We start from the raw sequence: 24,793 nt of genomic DNA, 5'->3' as shown, positions 1-24,793 counted from the left end.
TTTTTTTTAAAAATCCCAAAAAACTTACTGCCAGTACTTAAGATGGCGGGACAATTGTGGGGTGGGGGAGGGAAGAGAGCTGTTTGGGAGGGATCAGGGGGTGTGATGTGTCATGTGGGAGGTTGATACCTACACTAAAGCTAAAATTAACCCTGCAAGCTCCCTACAAGCTCCCTAATTAAACCCTTCACTGCTGGGCATAATACATGTGTGGTGCGCAGCGGCATTTAGCGGCCTTCTAAATACTAAAAAGCAACGCCAAAGCCATATATGTCTGCTATTTCTGAAATAGGGGATCCAAGAGAAGCATTTACAACAATTTGTGCCATAATTGCACAAGCTGTTTATAAATAATTTCAGTGAGAAACCTAAAGTTTGTTAAAAAATCTGTGAAAAAGTGAACGTTTTTTTTTATTTGATCACATTTGGCGGTGAAATGGTGGCATGAAATATACCAAAATGGGCCTAGATCAATACTTTGGGTTGTCTACTACATTACACTAAAGCTAAAATTAACCCTACAAGCTCCCTAATTAACCCCTTCAATGCAGGGCATTATACACGTGTGGTGCGCAGCGGCATTTAGCTGCCTTCTAATTACCAAAAAGCAAAGCCAAAGCCATATATGTCTACTATTTCTGAACAAAGGGGATCACAGAGAAGCTTTTACAACCATTTATGCCATAATTGCACAAGCTGTTTGTAAATAATTTCAGTGAGAAACCTAAAATTATGAAAAATGTGTTTTATTTTTATTTGTTCGCATTTGGCGGTGAAATGGTGGCATGAAATATACCAAAATGGGCCTAGATCAATACTTTGGGTTGTCTACTACACTACACTAAAGCTAAAATTAACACTACAAGCTCCCTACATGCTCCCTAATTAACCCCTTCACTGCTGGGCATAATACACGTGTGGTGCGCAGTGGCATTTAGCTGCCTTCTAAATACCAAAAAGCAATGCCAAAGCCATATATGTCTGCTATTTCTGAACAAAGGGGATCCCAGAGAAGCATTTACAACCATTTATGCCATAATTGCACAAGTTGTTTGTAAATAATTTCAGTTAGAAACCTAAAGTTTGTGAAAAAATTTGTGAAAAAGTGATCAATTCTTTTTATTTGATCGCATTTGGTAGTGAAATGGTGGCATGAAATTTACCAAAATGGGCCTAGATCAATACTTTGGGATGTCTTCTAAAAAAAAATATATACATGTCAAGGGATATTCAGGGATTACAGAAAGATATCAGTGTCCCAATGTAACTAGCGCTAATTTTGAGGGGAAAAAAGTGGAAATAGCAAAGTGCTACTTGTATTTATTTCCCTATAACTTGCAAAAAAAGTAAAGAACATGTAAACATTGGGTATTTCTAAACTCAGTAAAAAATTTAGAAACTATTTAGCATGGGTGTTTTTTGGTGGTTATAGATGTGTAACAGATTTTGTGGTTCAAAGTTAGAAAAAGTGTGTTTTTTTCAATTTTTTTCTCATATTTTTTTTTTTTTATAGTAAATTATAAGATATGATGAAAATAATGGTATCTTTAGAAAGTCCATTTAATGACGAGAAAAACTGTATATAATATGTGTGGGTACAGTAAATGAGTAAGAGGAAAATTACAGCTAAACACAAACACAGCAGAAATGTAAAAATAGCTTTGGTCCCAAACGGACAGAAAATGGAAAAGTGCTGTGGTCCTTAAGGGGTTAAAGTTACCTACCAGAGCTAAATACAGGTTTAATAAGGCAGGTACATTCAGTCAGTGAAGTATTTTTGTAACTAGCAATTAAGGAATGGCAGTAAGTGTATAGACTCCCATGTAATACTCTATAGCTGTAAATACATGTGAATGCATTGTGGTTTTACAGATTGAGAATGGACCAGAGTTCAGATGCAGTTTCTGTGCAACAGCTGTGAGTCCTGGAGTTAATTTCTCTTTCACACAACACGACTTCGGCAACTGCTTTATTTACCAAGCTGGCATGTGTCCCATCAAGAAAACCCTAATAGTCCAGAACAAGGACAAGCGTGACATCAGGTAAACCAATGAAAGGATACGAGTGTCCCAATTGTAAAACACTATCCAGTTCACTTGTATTTACAAATTTACCTCTACCTCAGTATGCTAAGTATCAGCTAAAGATACAAAGATACATTGGTATGTTAGACAATAGAAGTAAATTGGAAGGTTTTGTAGAATTTTAATTTTGACTTGCATTTCCCATCTAAAGAGACATAAATCACAAAGGGCTAGATTACAAGTGTTGTGCTATTTAGCAATCCTGCTTGCATGCTTACTTCGCTAGAAGTAAGCATTTTGCACGCGACGGGTAGCGAGCATATTACAAGTTGAAAGTAAAAAATGTTTGCACAAACTCTAACTTAAAGTGAAGGTAAAGTTGACTTGATTTCAATATCTAATTATAATTGTTGCCCTAATTGAATAGTAGTTTCATTCATCACTTTTTTTCAATTGTTAGTATAAACTGAGTTTTCGCTGTTTATACTTACTTGTTTTCGCTTCGTAAATTCAACCCGTCCTTTATTATTTCTTTTTTATGTCCGGTCACGTTTTTCTAGCAGCCTATTAAAATTCTGGCCGTTAGGCGGCCGTCAATCTACGTCATCCGACTCCTGGATGATCTGCGCATGCGTTCAGAAATATTTTCTTGGCTCGCAAAACAAGCGCGCTCCCGTTTCGCGCATGCCTATTTATATTATTGAATAGCCGGCATAATGCATGTATTTCTTCATACGGCACTAATCCTGACGGGCTCCACATTTTATTTTAAATTCATTTAAAGTAAGTAACAATGTTATTACCATGTTATTACACTTAAATCAGTGAAAGTAGTTGCCGCTATGCGCATGCGCAGGTGAATTAGATCCTCGTGAACGCAGTTTGTAGACAAGTATAGAGCGGGTGGGACCGCTCTATACGTCACTCACTCTAAAATAAGGAAGTGTCTATTAGGAGGAGTCAGGATCATAACGGAAGAGATAAATAAAACAAGTTTGTTATATAAATAGATAATGTATTGGGGGAAAAAAGTTAGCGATTTATTTATTTAAACTATGACTAATACAATAGTGTATACTAATATGTGAAACTTTACTTTCACTTTAATGCCTGCAAAAAATGGCTATTGTGGACATAGTAATGCCTATTGTTTGCTTCAAGTATTGGGGACCGTGCAGGAGTCAGTAGCCGAGTTGGTAAAGTACCTATGTTTTGGTCAAAAGCATCAAGAGAGTATCGCCTAGATTTAGAGTTTGGCGTTAGCCGTCAAAAGCAGCGTTAAGGGGTCCTAACGCTGCTTTTGGCCGCCCGCTGGTATTTAGAGTCAGGCAGGAAAGGGTCTACCGCTCACTTCCCTACCGCGATTCCAGGCTACCGCAGATCCCCTTACGCCAATTGCCTATCCTATCTTTTCAATGGGATCTGCCTAATGCTGGTATTTGGAGTCTTGGTAGAAGTGAGCGGTAGACCCTCTACCTACAAGACTCCTACCGCCAAAAAAAGTCAGTAGTTAAGAGCTTTATGGGCTAACGCGTGAATATAAAGCTCTTAACTACTGTGCTCTAAAGTACACTAACACCCATAAACTACCTATGTACCCCTAAACTGAGGCCCCCCACATCGCCGCCACTCTAATAAAAAAATGTAACCCCTAATCTGCCGACCGGACACCGCCGCCACCTACATTATACCTATGAACCCCTAACATCGCCGACCCCTATATTATATTTATTAACCCCTAATCTGCCCCCCCCCAACATCGCCGCTACCTAATTACACTTATTAACCCCTAATCTGCCGACCGGACCTCGCCACCACTATAATAAATGTATTAACCCCTAAACCGCCACACTCCCGCCTCGAAAACACTATAATAAATTTTATTAACCCCTAATCTGCCCTCCCTAACATCACCGCCACCTACCTACAATTATTAACCCCTAATCTCCCGCCCGCACCATCGCCGCTACAATAATAAAGTTATTAACCCCTAAACCTAACCCTAACCCAACACCCCCTAACATAAATATAATTTAAATTAAACAAAATCATATTCCTATTAATAACTAAATTAATCCTATTTAAAACTAAATACTTACCTATAAAATAAACCCTAATATAGCTACAATATAACTAATAATTACATTGTAGCTATTTTAGGATTTATATTTATTTTACAGGCAACTTTGTATTTATTTTAACTAGGTACAATAGCTATTAAATAGTTAATAACTATTTAATAGCTACCTAGTTAAAATAATTACAAAATTACCTGTAAAATAAATCCTAACCTAAATTACAAATACACCTAACACTACACTAACATTAAATTAATTAAATAAATTACCTACAATTACCTAAAATAAAATACAATAAAATAAACTATTCTATAATACAAAAACAAACAAACACTAAATTACAAAAAATAAAAAAGATTTACAAGCAGTTTAAACTAATAACACCTAATCTAAGCCCCCTAATAAAATAAAAAAGCCCCCCAAAATAAAAAAATTCCCTACCCTATTCTAAAATACAAAAGTAATCAGCTCTTTTACCAGCCCTTAAAAGGGCTTTTTGCGGGGCATTGCCCCAAAGTAATCAGCTCTTTTACCTGAAAATAAAAATACAATACCCCCCCCCAACATTACAACCCACCACCCACATACCCCTACTCTAACCCACCCAAACCCCCCTTAAATAAACCTATCGCTAACCCCCTGAAGATCATCCTACCTTGAGTCGTCTTCACTCAGCCGAGCCGAATTCTTCATCCAAGGTGCGCAGAGGAGGTCCTTCATCCGGTAGAAGTCTTCATCCAAGCGGGGCAAGAAGAGGTCCTCCATCCGGTAGAAGTGTTCATCCAGGCGGCGTCTTCAATCTTCATCCATCCGGAGCGGATCGGAGACATCTTCAAAGGAGCCGACGCGGAGCCATCCTCTTCAACCGACGGACTAACAACGAATGAAGGTTCCTTTAAGGGACGTCATCCAAGATGGCGTCCCTTCAATTCCGATTGGCTGATCCAATCAGCCAATCGGATTGAACTCGCATTCTATTGGCTGATCGGAACAGCCAATAGAATGTGAGTTCAATACGATTGGCTGATTGGATCAGCCAATCAGATTGAACTTCAATCTGATTGGCTGATTGCATCAGCCAATCAGATTTTTTTTACCTTAATTCCGATTGGCTGATAGAATTCTATCAGCCAATCGGAATTGAAGGGACGCCATCTTGGATGACGTCCCTTAAAGGAACCTTCATTTGTCGTTAGTCCGTCGGTTGAAGAGGATGGCTCCGCGTCGGCTCCTTTGAAGATGTCTCCTCTCCGGATGGATGAAGATTGAAGACGCCGCCTGGATGAACACTTCTACCGGATGGAGGACCTCTTCTTGCCCCGCTTGGATGAAGACTTCTACTGGATGAAGGACCTCCTCTGCGCACCTTGGATGAAGAATTCGGCTCGGCTGAGTGAAGACGACTCAAGGTAGGATGATCTTCAGGGAGTTAGCGATAGGTTTATTTAAGGGGGGTTTGGGTGGGTTAGAGTAGGGGTATGTGGGTGGTGGGTTGTAATGTTGGGGGGGTATTGTATTTTTATTTTCAGGTAAAAGAGCTGATTACTTTGGGGCAATGCCCTGCAAAAAGCCCTTTTAAGGGCTGGTAAAAGAGCTGATTACTTTTGTATTTTAGAATAGGGTAGGGAATTTTTTATTTTGGGGGGCTTTTTTATTTTATTAGGGGGCTTAGATTAGGTGTAATTAGTTTAAACTTCTTGTAATTTTTTTTATTTTTTGTAATTTAGTGTTTGTTTTTTTGTATTATAGATTAGTTTATTTAATTGTATTTTAGTTTAGCTAATTGTAGGTAATTTATTTAATTAATGTAATGTTAGTGTAGTGTTAGGTGTATTTGTAACTTAGGTTAGGATTTATTTTACAGGTAATTTTGTAATTATTTTAACTAGGTAGCTATTAAATAGTTATTAACTATTTAATAGCTATTGTGCCTAGTTAAAATAAATACAAAGTTGCCTGTAAAATAAATATAAATCCTAAAATAGCTGCAAGGTAATTATTAGTTATATTGTAGCTATATTAGGGTTTATTTTATAGGTAAGTATTTAGTTTTAAATAGGATTAATTTAGTTATTAATAGGAATATTATTTTGTTTAATTTAAATTATATTTATGTTAGGGGGGTGTTAGGGTTAGGGTTAGAGTTAGGTTTAGGGGTTAATAACTTTATTATTGTAGCGGCAACGGTGCGGGCGGGAGATTAGGGGTTAATAATTGTAGGTAGGTGGCGGCGATGTTAGGGAGGGCAGATTAGGGGTTAATAAAATTTATTATAGTAATTTTGAGGCGGGAGTGCGGCGGTTTAGGGGTTAATACATTTATTATAGTGGCGGCGAGGTCCGGTCGGCAGATTAGGGGTTAATAAGTGTAAGTAAGGTAGCGGCGATGGTGCAGGCGGGAGATTAGGGGTTAATAAATATAATATAGGTGTCTGCGATGTTAGGGGCAGTAGATTAGGGGTTCATAGGGATAATGTAGGTTGCGGCGGTGTCCGGAGCGGCAGATTAGGGGTTAATAGTATAATGCTGGTGTCAGCGATAGCGGGGGCAGCAGATTAGGGGTTAATAAGTGTAAGGTTAGGGGTTTTTAGACTCTGGGTTCATGTTAGGATGTTAGGTGTAGACTTACAGAGTGTTTCCCCATAGGAAACAATGGGGCTGCGTTAGGAGCTGAACGCTGCTTTTTTGCAGGTGTTAGGTTTTTTTTCAGCCCAAACTGCCCCATTGTTTCCTATGGGGATATCGTGCACGAGCACGTTTTCCCAGCTTACCGCTACCGTAAGCAACGCTGGTATTGAGGGTTGAAGTGGAACTACATTAGGCTCAACGCACCCTTTTTTGAGCCTAACGCAGCCCCTCAGACAACTCTAAATACCAGCGTTGTTGGAAGGGTGCGTTGGGAAAAAAAGCAGCGTTAGCTACGTGGGTCTTTACCGACAAAACTCTAAATCTAGCCGTATGTGTGGGACCTTCTGATACGGATGAGCGGCCAATACACTTTATACGGATATGCATAGTGATTGCTTCTAGACATGATTTGGGCATAGACTGCTACTTGTGGAAGTGGAGTGTTAAAGGGACTTATTGTGGACCGTATTTGACTGAAACTTGATTCCATACCCTTTATGAAGCATAATTGACTTGCTCCTTTCCTATCTGTGCAATATGTGTGCTCTATGCAAAATCTACACTGGATTACATCCTTAAGCCGCGACTAATCATCTTTGCTTAATAGCTTTACCTTTCCATGCCGTTATTAACTGCTGGTTGTATTTTAACTATTAAACGCTTGGCTTTTATACATGTACTGTGGAATTCAACCTTCCTCCTGCTTATTTGATGAACGGCTCCATTAGAATATTGCTGCCATTCCGTGTACATAGATCCCAATGATTACCTGCCCAGGCGGGTCCTGCTCCTCAGGGTATGGTGCAGCAAGGTGTTGTACATGTTTTGGCTGTCATTTGGGAATTTGACTATCTTAATCTGCTTTATTATTTTTCTTTTGTATATTTGTACTTTGCACTGTCTTGCACTTTATTTCTTTGTGTGGTGTATGTGTTGAGTGACCGTGATGAGTGACTTCTGAATTTATAATTGGTACGAGTCATTTTTGATACATAATAAATGAATATGAGATTTTGAATAGTAAAAAGAGTGCTGAATTCCCTTTCTTTTGTGAAGTACCAATTAGAATACTGCTTCTCTTTCTTGATTAGTAATTACTATATGTCTTAAAGGGTCTGCACCATAATTTGATAAGAATTTAAAACGGGTATAGATATATTTGATTTGCTGCTACTTGTATATGTATATACAGTATCTCACAAAAGTGAGTACACCCCTCATATTTTTGTATATATTTTATTCTATCTTTTCATGTGACAACACTGAAGAAATTACACTTTGCTACAATGTAAAGTAGTGAGTGTACAGCCTGTATAACAGTGTAAATTTGCTGTCCCCTCAAAATAACTCAACACACAGCCATTAATGTCTAAACCGTTGGCAACATAAGTGAGTACACCCCTAAGTGGAAATGTCCAAATTAGGCCCATTGTGTCAATATTTTGTGTGGCCACCATTATTTTCCAGCACTGCCTTAACCCTCTTGGGCATGGAGTTCACCAGAGCTTCACAAGTTGCCACTGGAGTCCTCTTCCACTCCTCCATGATGACATCACGGAGCTGGTGGATGTTAGAGACCTTGCGCTCCCCCACCTTCCGTTTAAGGATGCCCCACAAATGCTCAATAGGGTTTAGGTCTGGAGACATGCTTGACCAGTCCATCACCTTTACCCTCAGCTTCTTTAGCAAGGCAGTGGTCGTCTTGGAGATGTGTTTGGGTTGTTATCATGTTGGAATACTGCCCTGCGACCCAGTCTCCGAAGGGAGGGGATCATGCTCTGCTTCAGGATGTCACAGTACGTGTTGGCATTCATGGTTCCCTCAATGAACTGTAGCTCCCCAGTGCCGGCAGCACTCATGCAGGCCCAGACCATGACATTCCCACCATCATGCTTGACTGTAGGCAAGACACACTTGTCTTTGTACTCCTCACCTGGTTGCCGCCACATACGCTTGACACCACCTGAACCAAATAAGTTTATCTTGGTTCCATCTGACCACAGGACATGGTTCCACTAATCCATGTCCTTAGTCTGCTTGTCTTCAGCAAACTGATTGCGGGCTTTCTTGTGCATCATCTTTAGAAGAGGCTTCCTTCTTGGACGACAGCCATGCAGACCAATTTGATGCAGTGTGTGGCATATGGTCTGAGCACTGACAGGCTGACCCCCCACCCCTATGCAGTAATGCTGGCAGCACTTATACGCCTATTTCCCAAAGACAACCTCTGGATATGACGCTGAGCACGTGCACTCAACTTCTTTGGTCGACCATGGCGAGGCCTGTTCTGCGTAGAACCTGTCCTGTGAAACCGCTGTATGGTCTTGCCCACCATGCTGCAGTTCAATTTCAGGGTCTTCAATCTTCTTATAGCCTAGGCCATCTTTATGTAGAGCAACAATTCTTTTTTTCAGATCCTCAGAGAGTTCTTTACCATGAGGTGCCATGTTGAACTTCCAGTGACCAGTATGAGAGAGTGTAAGAGTGATAACACCATATTTAACACACCTGCTCCCCATTCACACCTGAGACCTTGTAACACTAACGAGTCACATGATACCGGGGAGGGAAAATGGCTAATTGGGCCCATTTGGACATTTCCACTTAGGGGTGTACTCACTTTTGTTACCAACGGTTTAGACATTAATGGCTGTGTGTTGAGTTATTTTGAGGGGAAAGCAAATTTACACTGTTATACAGGCTGTACACTCACTACTTTACATTGTAGCAAAGTGTCATTTCTTCAGTGTTGTCACAGGAAAGATATAATAAAATATTTACAAAAATGTGAGGGGTGTACTTACTTTTGTGAGATACTGTAGGTATATATATATATATATATATATATATATATATATTTATATGATTATATATAGGTATAGATATATACATACATCTATATATATATATATATATATATATATATATATATATACTTAGAACATATCCCCATATGTGAAGAAAATTTGAATGCGAATATTGTAGATAAACATTACAGATATGAATCGTTATTACAATAAGTAAGTTTTACCATCATTTCCTGTATTTCTCTGTCTTTGATAGTTTGGACTGTCTCTACAACAACACTGCTCACCTGGAGCTTGACTTCACTCCAGATATACTGCCCCCTGGAGGTCAGATGGAGATACCCATCACATTTTATCCCCGTGCAGCTGTACTTTACAAGGAAACAATAATCTTTCAGATGAATGTCCATTCTAAGGTGCCCATCCATCTGCAAGGGCGAGGTATTGAGCTGAAGGTAAGGATTTCAAAGCTACATTTCTTTCCACAGTCTAAGATAAATAGCCACTGTAATACGCCAAAGGCAGATTATACTTCATTATTTATATCTGCCAATGTCACTTTTTTGGCTTTTTTAAATATGTAGAAAGTATATTACTATTAAGAATAACCTGGTGATAGTACCTCTCACCACTCAAGGGGGCACAATACACCAGAAAATTAGTTGAAGATGATATAACATATCTTATAGCTCACAAGCTCAAAGCAATGATAAGATCTTTAAATTTAACCAAATATAGAGCGGACAGTTTTTTGTCACAAATGAGAAAATCGTATCTTAATAGTCCATATCTATGGTCAGTATTGTTTGTTCTGTCCTTTCTTAGGAGGGTTCAGTACTCTCCACTGTCGGCTGCTCCTTCCCAATTTAGTTGGAAGATGCTTAACAATTCTGTGGGGACACACAAGAAAGAAGGGTGCCTCCTAGTGTAATATAGTTTACACAGTATACAGTCACACTAAATGTTAGACAGGTACTCACAATGGAAGCAGCGCCCACTTGGGCTTAGTAACGCTTACTGGGATCTCTCCGTGTCCCAGCTCACTGCTCCTTGGATCCTGCACACCTCCGCTTTGGGTGTCTCCCCAAGGTGAAAACTCAAGCTCTCAGTCAGGTGAAAGTATAAAATCCACTTTTAATAAAATACAATATAAAACACCATAGGGTACAACAGTGACCACTATGTATTTAAAATGTTGTAACGCGTTTTTCAGCTTACACGCTGTTTCATCAGGCATATAGACCCTAACTGAGAGCTCTAAGCTTTAAACTAAACCTATCCAATCAAGACTTGAGTATGTCTACCCTCCTCCCTATACAAGTGTTTCCAATGATTATTTATTCTCAAATTAACTCTTCATATAACTCTGCAACCTCAAAATAATGTATAAAAAATGTCCCACATACAATGAACAGTGGCCAGTGGTATCCTTTCCTGATGTGTGTAACAACAAGTCTGTAATATTTAATCTGTATCAACTTATTATAAAGATCTATGTATCAATCCCCTATGATAGGTTTCACTATTGACCTATTTCCAGGTTATATATAAAAACATGCAACGGTTCAATAAAATCGTGAATTGAGCATTATTACAAAACTTATAGGAATTATCACGGAGGTCTCATCAAACTTATTAGGCCCGATGTGTGTCGGGCATAATTAGACCTTGTATCTAACTTGTTGTGTAAATATTTGTTTCTGTATCTTATGAGGCTGGAAGCCAATTGGCAGTCTCTCTTTTTCACTCTCCGCCAATCACAGTATTTAGCGTCATATTCCATCATGTAAAATAACAAGCCTATGGAACTTGTGCGTGACTTAGCTTTGTTACTGACCTGTTGTATCGGTGTTTACTTCCGCTTCTCTCGAGAATTTTACCTCTATCAGAATGCTAAGCGTAATTGCGTAACAACAAAACCACAACTCAAAATGATGCGGTACTGAACTACTTGAGAATCCTGATAGTAACTATTATTATAATGGCTTGATCGAATAAAGACGTTATATTTTTTTATGTGTCACATAATAAAACATAATGTCTTTATTCGATCAAGCCATTATAATAATAGTTACTATCGGGGTTCTCCAGTAGATCAGCACCCCATCATTTTGAGTTGTGGTTTTGTTGTTACGCAATTACGCTTAGCATTCTGATAGAGGTAAAATTCTCGAGAGAAGCGGAAGTAAACACTGATACAACAGGTCAGTAACAAAGCTAAGTCACGCACAAGTTCCATAGGCTTGTTATTTTACATGATGGAATATGACGCTAAATACTGTGATTGGCGGAGAGTGAAAAAGAGATACTGCCAATTGGCTTCCAGCCTCATAAGATACGGAAACAAATATTTACACAACAAGTTAGATACAAGGTCTAATTATGCTCGACACACATCGGTCCTAATAAGTTTGATGAGACCCCCACGATAATTCCTATAAGGTTTGTAATGATGTTCAATTCACGATTTTATTGAACCGTTGCATGTTTTTATATATAACCTGGAAATAGGTCAATAGTGAACCCTATCATAGGGGATTGATACATAGATCTTTATAATAAGTTGATACAGATGAAATATTACGGACTTGTTGTTACACACATCAGGGAAGGATACCACTGGCCACTGTTTATTGTATGTGGCCATTTTTTTATACATTATTCTGAGGTTGCAGAGTTATATGAAGAGTTAATATGAGAACAAATAATCATTGGAAACACCTGTATAGGGAGGAGGATATACATACTCAAGTCTTGATTGGATAGGTTTAGTTTAAAGTTCAGAGCTCTCAGTTAGGGTCTATATGCCTGATGAAACAGCGTGTAAGCTGAGAAACGCGTTGCAACATTTTAAATACATAGTGGTCACTGTTGTACCCTAAGGTAGTTTTCGCCTTGGGGAGACGCCCCAAAGTGGAGGTGTGCAGGATCCAAGTAACAGTGAGCTGGGACACCGAGAGATCCCAGTAAGTGTTACTAAGCACAAGTGGGTGCTGCTTCCATTGTGAGTACCTGTCTAACATTTAGTGTGACTATACTGTGTAAACTATATTACACTAGGAGGTGCCCTTCTCTCTTGTGTCCCCCCACAGAATTATTACTACTAAGTGCTGCCTTGTGGTAAGCATGACTTGTCATTGTCCATCATTGTGAGATGGCAGTGTTAAGATATGCTTTCATCATCTAGCATTGCTTGTCAATTAGCACTTCAGCCTACTTCAACCATGTACAAGAGAGTAACGATTATAATACAGTTTTTATTTATTTCAAGCATAACTTCACCCATCATGGAAACACTTTTCACAGAAACAATCAGTCAAAAAGGACTATTTTGATAATGAGGAAGAAAAGGTGATGGAGAAAGCTAGAGTTAAATTAGCTTGTAATCTGAAGGCCACCTAGAGCCTGCAGTGATTTATATCTTTCAGACAATCATAGTTTTTGTTTTCAGAAAAATGTCTATTAAAGAGAGCCTGTTTTAAATTACTGTCCCTTTTCTAGTAAATATCCTTCTGAAAATAAATGTTATTTGGCAAAGCAGAAAAAGACAAGCTTGCAAGACTGCTGGGTGTCTGGCTCAGATGCCATGCTCATATCACACAACATTGTGAGACAGTAGTCTGGCATCAGATATAAGGGGGCAGTGCCCATGTGATTTAGGGCTAGAGTCTGGGACTGTCCCAGGTTTGTTGGAACATAAATAGAGGAAGGAGGGATATTGGGACTGAGCTCACAATTCTGGATAATTCTACAAATCACAGAATGATTTAGAGCTCTGCATGTTTGTCTGAGAAACCTAGCAGTCTTAAAGGGACATGAAACCCAAACTTTTTTCTCTCATGATTCAGATAGAGGATACCATTTTAAACAACTTTCCACTTTACTTCTATTATCTAATTTGCTTTGCTCTTTTGGTATCCTTTGTTGAAAAGCATACCTAGGTAGGCTTATGAGCAGGAATTCACTACTGGAAGCTAGCTGCTGATTGGTAGCTGCACTTATATGTCTGTTGTCATTGACTTATCCGGTGTGTTCAGCTAGCTCCCAGTAGTGCATTGCTGCTCGTTCATCAAAGGCTAACAAGAGAATTAAGTAAATTTGATAACAAAAGTTAATTGGAAAGTTGTTTGAAATTGCATGCTCTATCTGATTCATGAAAGAAAAAATTTGGGTTGCATGTCCCTTTAAGCTGACTTTCTGCCTAGTTAGTTACCATATGGTATTTTCTCTATTCACTGTTATTAATTTATCAACACAAAAGCAATTCTTCCTGGTTATCTAAAGATAATTCAGCACCGGTCTAAACATTATCAGCATGGAGGATAGGAATAACACAAAAGTGCTTAATAAAATGTCAGATTGGATACTCTCATACATTGTTTGTTTTCTTATGCTGTAGGTTGTTGTTGCTAACCCAAAACATAAGCTGATTAATTTTGGAGCTGTTAATGTGGGGCAAACTGTGAAGAAAACCATTCCCGTCGTAAATAACAGTGTGACGCCAGTTACATGTATGTTCTCTATAGCTCCAAGTGTCCCCGTACTGCAGGATACAAAGGTATAATGAACCTAGGAAGTCTTCCACAGTCTAAAATTCTGATTTCATGTGTAAAGTGTATTTTTTGCTTTTGAAGTAAAAGAAAGAAGTAAATGTCACACATTACATTGTTGATGACACCATCAGTGACATCATTAGTGGCATGACCTATTACGTTATCAATGGCATCACCAGTTGATTTCCTCTGCATGCAAAGTGTCTTGCATGGCTGTTTCCTATCCATCAGAAAACACTTTTCAAGCATTTCTTTGGCCTTTTTGGAACTGCATATCTTTTTACTGTTTACATACTGTGCGTGCTCAGTTGACATTGTAACAAACAACATTGTTTCCTAGTTTCATAAAAGTTAATAGCTTAGAAAACTAAGCAATCACCCCAGCTAGTATGTAATCTATTTCCGCAATCTGACACACTTGTTTGCTTACTATACTTTTACCTGTGTAGTCATTTCTGCTATTATGCCACCTGCCCACCTCAGAGTTCCATCAGTCATCTCTGCATAGAGGATAACACTAGAATCAGGTTATGTTTGTTGTTGTTAACATACAATTTTTCTGTGCTGCAGGTGCTTAACTTGTTACCAACGTCTGAAGTGACAATACCCGCCAATGGTGGAGTATGCAAGTTGGAGCTGCAGTTTACCCCTTTAGGCAGGATTACTCCATTTGCAGAGGAGGTGATGCTGGAGTGTTTTGGAGTGGGACGATCACTTTTAGTCGTACGTGGCTGCAGCCAGGGTTTGGAGCTAAGTTTGGACCAAGATTATATCCCATTTGGAGCAGTGGTACTTCAGAGCCAAGCCACACGCAGAATCATTCTAAGCAACACCGGAGACCTAGGAGCCAGGTAATGGGCATGTTGTTCATATGCCACTGAGACTATCACGATGCATGGGTAATGAGACTGTAACCTAAAGTGTAGCATAGGCTATGGCAATGACAGCAGCATTAAGAATGATGATCTAGCAGGGCTAGGCCACTGAGAATGGAAATCTAACACTGAGATTGGCAATTTAGCACAGCTGGACCACTGAGACTGGTACATTTATCAGATCAAGTAGACAGATTTTGTTAGGAAAGCAAGACCCCAAGGTTATCACATATAGCAAAGCAAGGACACTGAGATAACAAGGGCACAATCAATGATGCAACTAGGAAAACTGTAGTATTAATGTTACTGTATCTTACCTTGGATTACTGATATTTCTAGCAAAGCAAGGGTATGTTAACTGGAATCTATAACAGAACAGAAACACCACAATTGATATAGCTAACAACAAAGGTGCAGAGATTATCACATTTAGCAGAGCAAAGGCTTTTTGAGTGCCGTATGTAGCACAAAAAGTGAACTGATAGTTTGACATTTTATTGATAAAGAACACTGAGGATCTCACTCAACACAAGAAGAATAGTAAAATAATAGCCAGAATATCTATCACAGCAGGGAAACATACATTTGGGGAAAAAAACTTATTAAAGATTTTTAGATTGCAGTACATCAAAGGCTTTGATTGACCTTTCTAAAACACCAGTATATTGGTCCAGCAGCTGAATATGTGAGAGGTGCAGGCTGTAAGGAGCCACAGGCCAACTCCCAAACAAATCCCAACTCAAAAACAGCAGCACCTCACTTAACTTCAAAGGTTTATTGAAGAGACAAGAAAAAGTTTTGCAACGTTTCGGGGGTCAACCCCTTAATCATGCATACACCTCATATCCTGTCTGCCTTAAATAGCATGCAATTAACCCTTAGTGCTCAACACACCTGAGCACCAGCCACCTAGTGGTCATTCTAAATCATCACAATGATAAATCAGACAGGTAATAGTCAAAAAATAATCAAAAAATACATATTGGAGGCAGCAAGAAACAGCTTCATACCTGTTCAAATCCAGTAATTATATACAAAACAATAATCCTATCATCTATCCTAAGTCAAATAATCCTCTAGCTTTAATAAAACACAGACCAGCCAATCTCTTTATTCATACCTTTGGAGGATACGGTATCTAGTGTAAAGATCCAAAATGCTTCTTTTTGTTTTAATCTTTGCTCGCTATTTCCCCCTCCTAGGTCTGCTAATATATTTGATTATTTGAAACTGTAGCTGACTCACTGAGTGCCTCTATAAAGTATCCCACCACAGGGGATGTCAATACTTTGCAACGGATATTGTTTTTGTGATCAACAATCCTGTCTCTGACCATTCTAGTAGTCTCCCCAACATAGGCCGGCCCACAGGGAAATTTAATCATATAGATTGCATATTTTTATGCACAGGTATAATGCCCTTTAATGTTAAATTGTTTACCAGTGAGGGAATGTGAGAACTGAGCACCTCTGATCATTGAATTACTACTTGAGCACTGCAAGCAAGGGTAACAACCTCTATTGGCCTCAGTGATGTAGGTCTGTGTTAAAGCAAAAGGGGGACCTAAGTCTGCTCTGATAAGCAGATTACTACTGCGTTTGTACGCAGGCATAGGCATGTCTCCAAATTCTGGAATAGTAGGGTTACACTTTTCAAGCACATGCCAATATTTGCGAACAATTTTCTGTATCACATTACTTTGATTAGAGTACTGTGACACAAAGACTAATCTGTCCTTATTCTTTTTGGCTTATCCTGATGTCTAAACAAGGAATCCCTAAGAGTCAATAATATTTTATCCATTTAATCTTTAATCATATTCCTAGGATATCCTGTATCTATAAACTTTTGACCCATCTCCAATAGTCTTAACTTCGCAGTCTCCTCATTTGCTACAATGTGTCTGACAAAACTATTGCCAACCCTGTATTTATTTACACTGTTCACTATTGACAGATTTCGATGGGACATAAAGAAATTTCAGCCAGACTTCTCCATCTCTCCAGTCTCCGGTTACATCACTGCTGGTGCTGAGGTCACCTTTGATATCACATTTCACCCCTCTGAGATCAGCTCTGATATTCATTATGATAATCTAGCCTGTTTTATTGAAGGAAGCAAGACCTTGATGTTGACTCTGTCTGGATCCTGTGTTGGGCTGCCATCCACCAAGGAGGTAATTGTGAGAGCATTAAAGGGCAATATGACTTGATACTGCTATTAGAAAACATTTAATAAAGCATTACAAGTCTTCATCTTCATAAGAGTTTTGTGTTTTTTAGTTGTCAGTTGCAGTTTGATTATGTTTTCCAATAAGAGTTTGAATCTGCACCACTCTATTAGCTAAGGTGTTTTGCCCTTATACATAGAGGTGTATTACACTTGTATAAATTAAATAAGATTGTTTTCTGGCACTTAACTAATAGTTCCTAAGTGCCTTCTACTTCTGTATAATGCATGATATTTCTAACTCTGTCATTTGTGAACCTTTCATCTCTCTCTCTGCTCTGTTTTAGACAGTGAATTTTCAGTGTCAGGTTAGAAGTAAACAAACTCAGACCATCATACTCACCAACAAAACCAACCATGCATGGACTTTGCAACCCATTATTGATGGCGAGTATTGGACAGGTCCAGATATTTTCAACGTGGAAGCTAATCAGCAGAACAAACCATATGAGATCACCTACAGACCTCTGACCATGAGCTTGGAGGGGAAGAAACACCAGGTAACACAAATCACTGTGGCATTGTCACATAAGGATACACAAAGTCTCAAGCTTTACTAAAGATCATAAGGAGCAGAGACTGCAAAAATATTTTCTAAACTAAAGTTGTATTAAAAACATGTTTGAAAATATGAGCATTGAGGCAATAGCTTTTAAATACATATTAGGCTCTCCCTTTTGACAAGACCTAGTATGAAGACAGACTGGGAGAAAAATATCCATGAACTCAGAGGGTATTTGTTCCTCATAAAAAATGCCTAGTAAAGCAGTCTTACTACAGCCATTTTACATCTGACACACTTGGCTCCTCAGCCAGGATTATCCAGAATGAAAAGAAATTCAGTATATTTCTGAAAGCAATTTGACTTCACTCTAAACTTTATGTCATTTTCTGTGTATTTAATTAGTACCATAATAAACATTTGCTGCTGAAGTAAAAAAAAGTACATAATTATAATAAACTGGCATTTCTTGTCTCTGATTTTACTATAATCATTTATTGTCTCTGAATTTCCTGCAGCACAGTTAGGACACGTTGCTTTATATTAACTTTTTACTAAGCTTCAATTACAGCAAGAAATCATCATTGTGTCTTTCCAGGGTTCCATATTTTTCCCATTACCAGATGGCACAGGGTTAATGTACCTTCTACAAGGAGTCTCTGAGCCTCCTAAATCTTCTGGCAATATTATTCGAGAGGTGCCCTGCAAAACATCTTATACCGAACTACTCCCTATCAGCAACTGGCTGAACAAGTCACAGAGGTGAGTAGATGTTTGGGGTCCTAGATGTCTATGTACATTGTAAGCTCTTAGCAGGGCCCTTTAAGCCTTTTGTCCCAGTCTGCCTTTCCCTACCTTGTCATTATCTATTGTACCCCCTGTATAGTGCTGTGTAATCTTTTAGAAATGACTAATAGAGGTAATGATGATACATGGTTTGAAATATCAAATACATTGTTCATGTGTGTGGTTTAGAATTGGTCATATGGCTTTACTTTGAGGAGCGCTGGAAACATCAATTAATCCTTCAGCATCTTAGCTTTTTCCTATTTTAATCATAGACACAGGCATTGGTAACAAGTGGCGACATGCTGACAGGTACGATAAACAGACGTTCTTGTTTGCAGCTATAGCTTATACAAAGGTTACCTCAAACATTTCTATATAAAACAAAGACGTTTGTAAACTGAAACAAGTTTGATGATGTGCGTGAGCTAAATGTACAAGAAGTCATAGATTAGAACGTTTTGGGCCCACTATGCAATATATAAATACATACAACAATAACGTGTGTAATGTGAGATACAATGATTATTAAAGGGACACTGTACCCAAAAATTTTCTTTCGTGATTCAGATTGAGCATGAAATTTTAAGCACATTTCTAATTTACACCTATTATCAAATTTTCTTCATTCTCTTGGTATCTTTATTTGAAATGCAAGAATGTAAGTTTAGATGCCGGCCCATTTTTGTGAACAACCTGGGTTGTCATTCCTGATTGGTGGATAAATTCATCCACCAATAAAAAAGTGCTGTCCAGAGTACTGAAACAAAAAAAGAGCTTAGATGCCTTCTTTTTCAAATAATGATAGCAAGAGAACGAAGAAAAATTGATAATAAGAGTAAATTAGAAAGTTGCTTAAAATTGCATGCTCTTTCTGAATTACAAAAGAAAAAATTTGGGTTCAGTGTCCCTTTAAGAGGGATAGAGGAGAAGAGGCAAATGTTGTTCTGCCACTCAGTAAGTGAGACATTGATTTTAATTACTTTTTCCCATGTTACTAATAGATTCGGCTGAGCCACCTCCATAGGATTGTAATAAATGGATAGTGGCTGATATAGGTTTCCTCCCGCCTTCCATTTTTGCTCCCATAGAGTCTTTGGGTGGGTGGCATTAGGGGTAAACCCCCAGCTATGTAATAGGTTTCTTTATTCAATTTGTAGCTATATTTTATATTTATTGGACTAGTACCTTTTTACCCCAACTGGTAAACTGTTATACACCCCTATAATATTTATATATTCTCATACCAGCATGTTGTATTATTATGACTCAAAAGCTGTTACAAAATTGCCCCTCTTATTAATGATAATGCTAAGCTAACCAATATTATAAAAAATGCTCTCTATAAATAACATTGGGGTATATTCTATCTTAGAGCAAAAGTTTTTCAAATTATTTATCTACAAAATTCTCAAATTTTCAAGTGTAAATTTTATAGAAAAAAAAAGTCTCGATAAACTTTTCGAAATGACTACAATATATCCCAGGGTTGATAAACCTTGATTAATTTATCTAGTTGTCCCAGCAAAGACATTATTTTAAGTCACTTTTGTAATTTACTTATCACAAAAATAATTAAAGGGACAGTCTACTCCAAAATTGTTATTGTTTAAAAATATAGATAATCTCTTTATTACCCATTCCCCAGTTTTGCATAACTAACACAGTTATAATAATACACTTTTTACCTCTGTGATTAACTTGTATCTAAGCCTCTGCAGACTGCCCCCTTATTTCAGTTCTTTTAAGACTTGCATTTTAGCCAATCAAAGTTGACTCATGAATAACTCCACAGGAGTGAGCACAATGTTATCTATATACACACAGAGAGAAATGCACTCACAGGAACGAACAACCAGCTCAATACCATTGTTAGCCTGTTCTATGGCAATTTACCACCTGGGTGCAACTTCTTTTAGCCCAGCAATGCTTTTCACAGAGTAGAACTTTCCTGTAGTATATCAGTCTGATCCCGCCTATTACGGTCAGTCCAGCACCGAAATACCAGGCAATTCCTCTCAATGTTATCTATATGGCACACATGAACTAGCGCTGCTTAGCTGTGGAAAAATTATCAAAATGCACTGAGATAAGAGGCAGCCTTCAAGGCCTTAGAAATTAGCATATAAGCCTACCTAGGTTTAGCTTTTAACAAAGAATACCAAGAGAACAAAGCTAATTTGATGATAAATAGATAGCAAAAAGCTAATTTGATGATAAATAGATAGTAAATTTGAAAGTTGTTTAAAATTGCATGACCTATCTGAATCATGAAATTGATAATTTTGACTAGAATGGCTAGAATGTCCCTTTAATGCTTGCATATACTCATGGCTTTCTTCTGATCCTCTGTACACCTAGGTTTCGGGTAACTCTGGAAATGGTGAAGCCAGAACGTCTGGACAGCGCCACCAGCATTAAAGGCTTGGACTACGTGGAAGTGCCAGGGGCTGCCAGGAGAGACTACAAGCTGACATTCTATTCTCACAAAGAAGGCAGCTTTGCTACAAAGGTAAAGATACGGTTTCCCCAGCTCTAGAAACTCATGTTTTTTATTAGATGTAAATACTAGTTATTTTTTCTTAAAGGGATATTAAATTCATTATTTATTTCCACATTGAAGGGTTATTTATCTGCATTAAAAAAATATTTGCAATGTATTTTATTTTGCTTACTTCTCTAATTTACGTCTACCCCATGGCTGCTAAAGAGTGTATACCACCTGACAGGACAATGATCCTGCAGCATTCTATGTGGGGTTAATATTTCCTTTCATTATTCAGATAGAACATTTTAAACAACTTTCCAGCTTACTCTTTTTTTTTTTTTTTTTAAATCAAATTCGCTTCAATCTCTTGGTGTTTTTTATTGGAGTACCTGCAATTCACTAATGGCAGCTAGCTGAACATATTGGTAGAGCCAATAGCAAATTAGTCAATAGAAGTAAAGTGGAAAATTGTTTAAAATTGCATGAATCGTGAAATTTTAATTTTGATTTTACTGTCTGTTAAGAGGTTTTTAAAGGGGTGTGTTCATGGACTGCAAAACAATAACATTTTTGCTTTCAAAATGAAAGTTTAAATGCCTTTAAAAGATTTATGTTTTGAGCAGATATTTTACAGTACAGTAATTTCCTGACACATGCTGTGCTTACATGAAAAATGTCAGCGCTAGTTAATAATGATACAGCACTGTATGTTCATATTAGCTTCTGTATTCAGTTATATAAGCACATACAGCACAGTGTTTTTAGCAACAATCAAGGCCATTAGTATTATTAATACTAATAATTATTATTGCTGTTATTATTTTATAAACATCACCAACCACTTATATCTAAATAATAAGAGCTAAAACACTGTCAATATAATACAATTACAAATTACCTTTGCAACATTTATTCATTTCTTTCACTTTGTTCTCATAACTTCATTTTTTTTCTTACTTTATTTTTTTTAATTGTGTAGTATATGACAACTGCTTTGTTACCCCAGTGTTAACCCTTGCTGAAAGCAGCAAATCTACAGAGACGATTTTCAGATTGAGAACTAGTTATATAGCCACAAGCAATGAACAGTATTTTGCATTAGAGAGAGTATTTTGTCTCTTGCTTCACTGAGTATCATAAATATGCTAACTGATTTCTGTCTGCAGGTTACCTTCCGCAATGAGACAACCCAGGAGTATCTGTACTACTTTGTGACTTTCAAAGCAACCCCTCCAGGCATTATCAGTACTATAGAAATGGTGGCACCAGTTCGACAAAGCACTGCTGCCACTGTGAAAGTGGACAACCCTTTGTTAGTGCCAGTCACCTTTACCACTGACTGCAAAGTGCAAGAGATTAATCTGCCATCACAGCTCACGGTTCCTGCCCAATCTGAGGTGCGTATGTCTTTGGGTTGTCTTTAACTGCCCTCTAAAGCATTACAGGGGCAAGGAGGGTTTACTTGGTGCACATGCACAATAGACTCTAAGTATTATTTTCCTGCAAAACTTCCCAAGCTCATTCCCATGCGATTAACTAATTGTATGCTATTCACTAAATAATTTAGAAGTTAGTGCTGTAGATAGAGTTACAAGCTTAAATGAATCAATCATGTGTTGAACAAAAACAAAAAAAAGTAATTGCAAATTAAATAGACAGTGCCACCCAGAAAAAAAGGTTAGTAAGAGCATTAACGACCAGCAATTTCCTTTATCTGAACCAGATGGTGTCATATATTATTGTTTTCTTTTCTAAGATATGGAGAGTCCACAACGTCATTCCAATTACCAGTGAGAATATCACTCCTGGCCAGCAGGAGGAGGCAAAGAGCACCACTGCAAAGCTGTTAAGTGTCACTCCCCTACCCATAATCCCCAGTCATTCTCTTTGCCTCTGTCAATGGAGGAGGTGAAGCTTAGTGTCTGAAGAAATAAATTCCTTTTTCGGGTTTAGCTGAGTCCACGTCAATCTCTTCAGTAGAGTAGTGGTGGCTTTTAAGCAGTTAGGAAGTTGTGAGGTAGTCCTTGCTTTGTTTCCTAACACATTGCTGCCCATGGTACAGAAAGCCAGAGTTGGTTACTCTGTTCTTTCTTTTTCTATAGGTCTCTGTAAGGAGTATGTGTCCTTTCACGCCTTGTGAGCTGTCTTCCTGCCGTACAGCTAGACTGCAGGTAAGTGCTTTTGTCTTCTAGGTCTTGGAGACTTGCACTTCAGAAGAATATGTCATATGCAGTAGATGGGGACAGAGAGAATTTATTTCTCTTGTTAAGTGTATCCAGTCCACGGATCATCCATTACTTATGGGATATTAACTCCTCCCCAACAGGAAGTGCAAGAGGATTCACCCAGCAGAGCTGCTATATAGCTCCTCCCCTAACTGCCATTACCAGTCATTCTCTTGCACCCAACGAATAGATAGGATGTGTGAGAGGACTGTGGTGATTATACTTAGTTTCATACCTTCAATCAAAAGTTTGTTATTTTATAATAGCACCGGAGTGTGTTATTCCTTCTCTGGTAGAATTTGAAGAAGAATCTACCTGAGTTTTTCTATGATTTTAGCCGGAGTAGTTAAGATCATATTGCTGTTTCTCGGCCATCTGAGGAGAGGTAAACTTCAGATCAGGGGACAGCGGGCAGATTAATCTGCAAAGAGGTATGTAGCAGCTTATTATTTTCTGACAATGGAATTGATGAGAAAATTCTGCCATACCGATATAATGTAAACTCAGCCTTAAATGCAGTAGCAGCAACTGGTATCAGGCTGTCATGTATGTATATTTTACACTTCAGTATTCTGGGGAATGGCACTTCACTGGAATTATACTGTATGCATAAAACTTTAGCCTAATTTGCAGGGACTAGCAACAGGCTTTTTAATAACACTCATTTTATTAATGTTAAACGTTTTTTGCTGGCATGTAAAATCGTTTAATTTTCTGAGGTACTGGGTGAAAAATGTTTTGGGCACTATTTTTTTCCACTTGGCAGTCGTTTTATTTAATTTATGACAGTTTACTGATCTCTCTCACTGTTATGTGTGAGGGGGAGGGACCTTTTTTGGTGCTTTTGCTACGCATCAAAAAATTCAGTCAGAAGTTTATTGTCTTCCCTGCATGATCCGGTTCATCTCTACAGAACTCAGGGGTCTTCAAAACTTGTTTTGAGGGAGGTAATCACTCACAGCAGCGCTGTGAGATTGTAGTTGACTGTGATAAAAAAAAAAAAAAAAAAAAGTTTATTTCTGTATTTTTTTATTTTTTTTTCTGCTATCAGGGTTAGTTATCCTTTGCTAATGGGAGCAATCCTTTGCTAAAATTGTGTTTTTTACAAAGATTTGATGCTATAACTTTTCAGTTAATTAATTTTCAACTGTCATAACTTTTTCTGTGCTTCTTATAGGCACAGTACGTTTTCATATTATAGTAAATTACTTGAAAAGTATTTCCAAGTTGCTAGTTTATTTGCTTAGTGTGTTAAACATGTCTGATTCAGAGGAAGATATCTGTGCTATATGTGCTAAAGCCAAAGTGGAGCCCAATAGAAATTTATGTACTAACTGTATTGATGCTACTTTAAATAAAAGTCAATCTGTACAAATTGAACATATTTCACCAAACAACGAGGGGAGAGTTATGCCGACTAACTCGCCTCACGTGTCAGTACCTGCATCTCCCGCTCGGGAGGTGCGTGATATTGTAGCGCCGAGTACATCTGGGCGGCCATTACAAATCACATTACAGGATATGGCCACTGTTATGACTGAAGTTTTGGCTAAATTACCAGAACTAAGAGGTAAGCGTGATCACTCTGGGGTGAGAACA

At 38.1% G+C, this 24,793-nt stretch overlaps 1 protein-coding gene across 1 annotated transcript in view; it reads left to right on the top strand.

Annotated features, from left to right (window-relative positions):
- Window positions 1–24,793, top strand: part of HYDIN (HYDIN axonemal central pair apparatus protein) — a 595,027-nt gene that overhangs the window by 535,875 nt on the left and 34,359 nt on the right. The window contains 9 exon segments of the mRNA XM_053719498.1: window positions 1,873–2,042; window positions 9,793–9,991; window positions 13,936–14,094; window positions 14,660–14,940; window positions 16,921–17,140; window positions 17,481–17,693; window positions 18,294–18,457; window positions 20,843–20,993; window positions 22,136–22,366. Of these exon segments, the coding sequence (XP_053575473.1) occupies window positions 1,873–2,042; window positions 9,793–9,991; window positions 13,936–14,094; window positions 14,660–14,940; window positions 16,921–17,140; window positions 17,481–17,693; window positions 18,294–18,457; window positions 20,843–20,993; window positions 22,136–22,366 (1,788 nt within the window).

The sequence above is a fragment of the Bombina bombina genome, chromosome 1, assembly GCF_027579735.1.
Source record: "Bombina bombina isolate aBomBom1 chromosome 1, aBomBom1.pri, whole genome shotgun sequence".
Lineage (NCBI taxonomy): Eukaryota > Metazoa > Chordata > Amphibia > Anura > Bombinatoridae > Bombina > Bombina bombina.
Note: the sequence above shows the minus strand (reverse complement) of the source record. Positions and strands in the feature narration are given on the sequence as shown.